Here is a 3,744-nt window from a genome sequence, read left to right as displayed (position 1 = left end):
GGGACACCCGGACGTCGGAGGGCGGCCGCGGCGGCACAGGAGGGAGCGTCCTCCGGGACTTTCTTTTCTAATCACCGAGCAAAATAAATATAAATACTTCGAAAATAAGACTGCTTTAAAAAGGAGTAGAAAAGGGCAGGGCAAGGGGCCGCAAAGAAAGGAAACGAGGGAGCGTGGGGCGGCGGGGGCTGCCGGCAGTCCCGGCGGGGGCGGGGGCGGGCGCAGAACCGCCTTCCGCGTATGTACAAGCGGACGCCAGGAAGGACTGCGACCCGGCCCAACTGTCCTGGGCGTCGCCGCGCTCCGCGCAGAGGAGTCGGGGCAGCGTCAGGACGGCGGCCCGGGAAGGGTCGCGAGCCGGGAGCGAGGAGGCCGCGCCGCCAGCAGGGGCCTGGGGTCTGGCGCCTGCAGGCGCAGCAGCCCGGCGCGCGGGGCGGGCCGGCCGGCCGGCCGGGCCGGGGGCGGTGGCGTCAAGGCGAGGGCCCGCGCGCAGCGGCGGCCCCGCCGCGAGTCCCCGTCCTGGGCCGCGGAGTCCGGGCCGAGGCCCTGGGCGGCCTGCGCGAGCCTCTCCCGGCGGCAGCGCGGGCTCGGGGTCCCGCGCTCACAGGAAGAAGTCGGGCGCGGCCTTGGCCCCGCCGGAGCCGGCCTGCGGCGGCGAGGCCTCCCGCGGGAAGCCGGCCCCGCCCGCGGCCCCGGGGCCACCCCTGCCGGCCAGCTTCTCGTATTTCTCCTTGTACAGGTCCCGCTCCTTGGCCAGGCGCCCCACCTCCAGCTTCAGCTGCTCCACCTGGCTCTGGAGCTGGCACTTCTCGCTCTCCAGAATGTGCCGCTGCTGCACCCGCTTGAAGCGACACGACTGCGCGTAGCCGCGGTTCTTGAGCGTGCGCCGCTTCTGCTTCAGCCGGATGACCTCCTCCTTACTGAAGCCGCGGAGCTGCCTGTTCAGCTCGCGCACTGACATGGACACCAGCTGGTCGTCGGAGAAGCGCTCCTCCAGGCGCACGTGGTGGCCCGCGCTGCCGCCGCCGTGGCTCGCGCCGCCGTGGTGGCCTGCGCCGGTGTGGTGGTGGTGGTGGTGGTGGTGGTGGGCCGCGTGGTGGTGGTGGTGGGTGGCGTGATGCGCGCCGTGGTGGTGGCCGGACCCCATGTCGTCCGCGCCGCCGCCGCCCGCGAAGCCCTGGCCCCGGAAGGCCTCGTAGGCCGCGGCGGCCGCTGGGTGGTGCGCGCCGTGGTGCGCGCCGTGGTGGCCGCTGCCGATGAGCGCCTCCACCGCGTCCTCGGGCGTCAGGTTGAGCGCCTCGGGGTTCAGGTGGTGCTGGTAGCCGCTCATCCAGTACAGATCCTCCAGCGCCGGCTTCCCCGAGGCGCCCCCGACGGCGCCGGGGCCCCCGCTCGCCGGCCCCGGGGCAGCCCCAGCCTGAGCCGCCCCGCCGCCGCCCCCGGCCCCACCGCCGCCGCCGCCGCCGGTGCCCGGGCTGGGCGCGCAGAAGCTGGGCGAAGAGGGCACGGAGGAGCAGGGCGTGCTGAGCGGCGTCGAGGACAGCGAGCCAGGCGGCAGGCGGTGGCAGAAGCGTTCGGCCTCGGGTGGCTCCTTCTTCACCTCGAACTTCATCAGGTCGAAGTCGTTGACGTACTCGATGGCCAGCGGGCTGCTGGGCAGCTCGGCACCCATCGCCAGCTCCGCGGCCATCGCCCGGGGGGGGGCCCCCCGCCGCCGCGCCCGGCTGCGCCCCGACGGGAGGCGGGAGGGGGGGAGCCGCGGGCCTCTCCCCCCCTTCGCTTCCCAGAGGCGGCGGGTCCCTCCGGGTTCGGTGGCCGGGGGCGCGGTGTCCCGGCAGAGGCGTGCGGGGAAAACTTTCACTCAGCCAACTCAGGGGCGGTCGCTGGGGATGCCGCCAGTCAGCCCTCTCGGCCAGCCCCGGGTCGCTCCCTGGCGGACGCAGGCCAACCGCGCTCCCCTTTTCCCGTGCCGGCGGCCGGGCGGGTGGCCTTAGGGCCACCGCCTCCAGCAGCTCAGGTTCCCCGCGCTCCGCCCGCGCACCGCCAGCCCCGCCTCCACCGCCGAGCGCCGCGCAGCGCGCTCCCCTTTATAGTGCCGGGCGCTCAGTTCCGCCTTTATGGGAGGGGCGCGCGCCCCCGGGCCAATAGGAGCCCGAGACTCGCAGCTCTCATTTGCCTATCCCCATGGCAACCCCGAGCCCAGCTGTCAATCTCCTGTGAGGAACAGCTGTGGGAAGGGGTGGTGACCCGCCGCCGCTGGTGAGAGGAGGGGACAGGGCCCTCTGGTGGCCGTCTCGGGGGATAGCACGGGCAGAGGGCTCCGTGCGGCTGGGGCTCACCAGGGCCTCCTGGGGCTTGCTAGGTCGCATGCGGACTCCTGGGCCTCGTGTCCGCGACTGGGCGCCCACAGAGTCTCGGGGAGCAGAGAGTGCTCTTCGGTGCCTCGGTCCCCCAGCTGCCCAGATGGTCGTGACCCTGCAGTCCCTTCCCAGGGTTTTTCCGGCCAGCTGGGAGCCCGAGTCCAGCCCCGCTAGCGAGGTGGCGCCGGGACATTCCGGCCTCCCGACACGGGTGACACTGCGCAGCTCCGCCGGGCACTGCGCGGGAGCACCGGTTATTTTTAGCTCCGCAGTTCAGGCGGGTTCAGGAATTTAGTCAACAAAGTTGCTGGCACCTCGGTGCGGCGGGCGGGCTCCACCGCAGGACGCCTGGCTGCAAGGGTTGCAGCCGGAGCAGGTGGGGAGGGAGTCGCGCCGGTGAAGGGTCGGTGCCAGGGACCCCAGTATGGGAGCTAGAGCCTCCGGGAGGGGAAAGCCCTGGGCTCAGGGGTCGGAGGGACCCCGGGGCGGAAGGAGCATGGGGTGCCAGGCCTGGCACCACATTAGGAATCCCAGCCCCAGCTGCCCACCTAGTGGTGGTGGCGGGGGCGCTGTGCTGGGTGGGGTCGGGGGATGAGGGGGAGTGGAGGTGGGAGCCTCCAGTGCCAGGGAGGGCTGGGCTCACAAAACGAGGTTGCCCAGGCCTGGGTGACTGGGTAGGAACTGTGGGGGAGTGGGTTCACCCGGAGCAGGGCAGTGGTCCCTGCCACCGCCCTCCAGGGTCAACTGAGATGGGAGGGGCCCCTCATTCTATGTACTGTTGTTATATGACTTTGACATTTAATTTTTTTTTCTTTTGCTTTTTAGGGCTGCACCTGCGGCATGTGGAAGTTCCTAGGCTAGGGGTTGAATCTGAGTTGCAGCTGCCAGCCTACACCACAGCTCAGGGCAATGCTGGATCCTTAACCCACTGAAGCGAACCCACATCCTCACGGATTCTAGTCGGGTTCATTAACTGCTGAGCCACGAATGGAACTCCTAAAAACTCACCTTATTTATTTATTTATTTATTTATTTGTCTTTTGTCTTTTCAGGGCTGCACCCATGGCATATGGAGGTCCCCAGGCTAAGGGTCCAATCGGAGCTGCAGCTGCCAACCTACATCACTGCCACAGTCACGGGGGATCCGAGCCACGTTGGCGACCTACACCACAGCTCACGGCAACGCCGGATCCTTAACCCACTGAGCAAGGGCAGGGACTGAACCCGCAACCTCATGGTTCCTAGTCGGATTCGTTAACCACTGAGCCACGACAGGAACTCCTAAAGATTCACTCTTCAATGCAATCATGTATGCACAGAAGGAAAAGTCTGGAGGAACTTGGGCAGGAAGTCCCCAGGGGCAGCTTAGCCTTGTGCGGGGGCA

The 3,744-nt window shown here is 69.0% G+C and overlaps 1 protein-coding gene across 1 annotated transcript; it reads right to left on the bottom strand.

The window, feature by feature from the left end:
- Positions 1–466: 466 nt before the first annotated feature.
- Positions 467–1,834, bottom strand: MAFA (MAF bZIP transcription factor A). The gene has a single exon (XM_021090536.2). The coding sequence runs from the start codon at positions 1,688–1,690 to the stop codon at positions 602–604; it is 1,089 nt and encodes a 362-aa protein (XP_020946195.2). The 5' UTR covers positions 1,691–1,834; the 3' UTR covers positions 467–601.
- Between the last annotated feature and the right edge of the window lie 1,910 nt (positions 1,835–3,744).

The sequence above is a fragment of the Sus scrofa genome, chromosome 4 (assembly GCF_054392235.1).
Source record: "Sus scrofa isolate SSC_HxYL_T2T_F1_AM1 chromosome 4, Sscrofa_HxYL_maternal_Yorkshire_Landrace_v2.0, whole genome shotgun sequence".
Lineage (NCBI taxonomy): Eukaryota > Metazoa > Chordata > Mammalia > Artiodactyla > Suidae > Sus > Sus scrofa.
The sequence above is the reverse complement of the archived record's forward strand: the minus strand, read 5'-3'. Positions and strand labels throughout refer to the sequence as shown.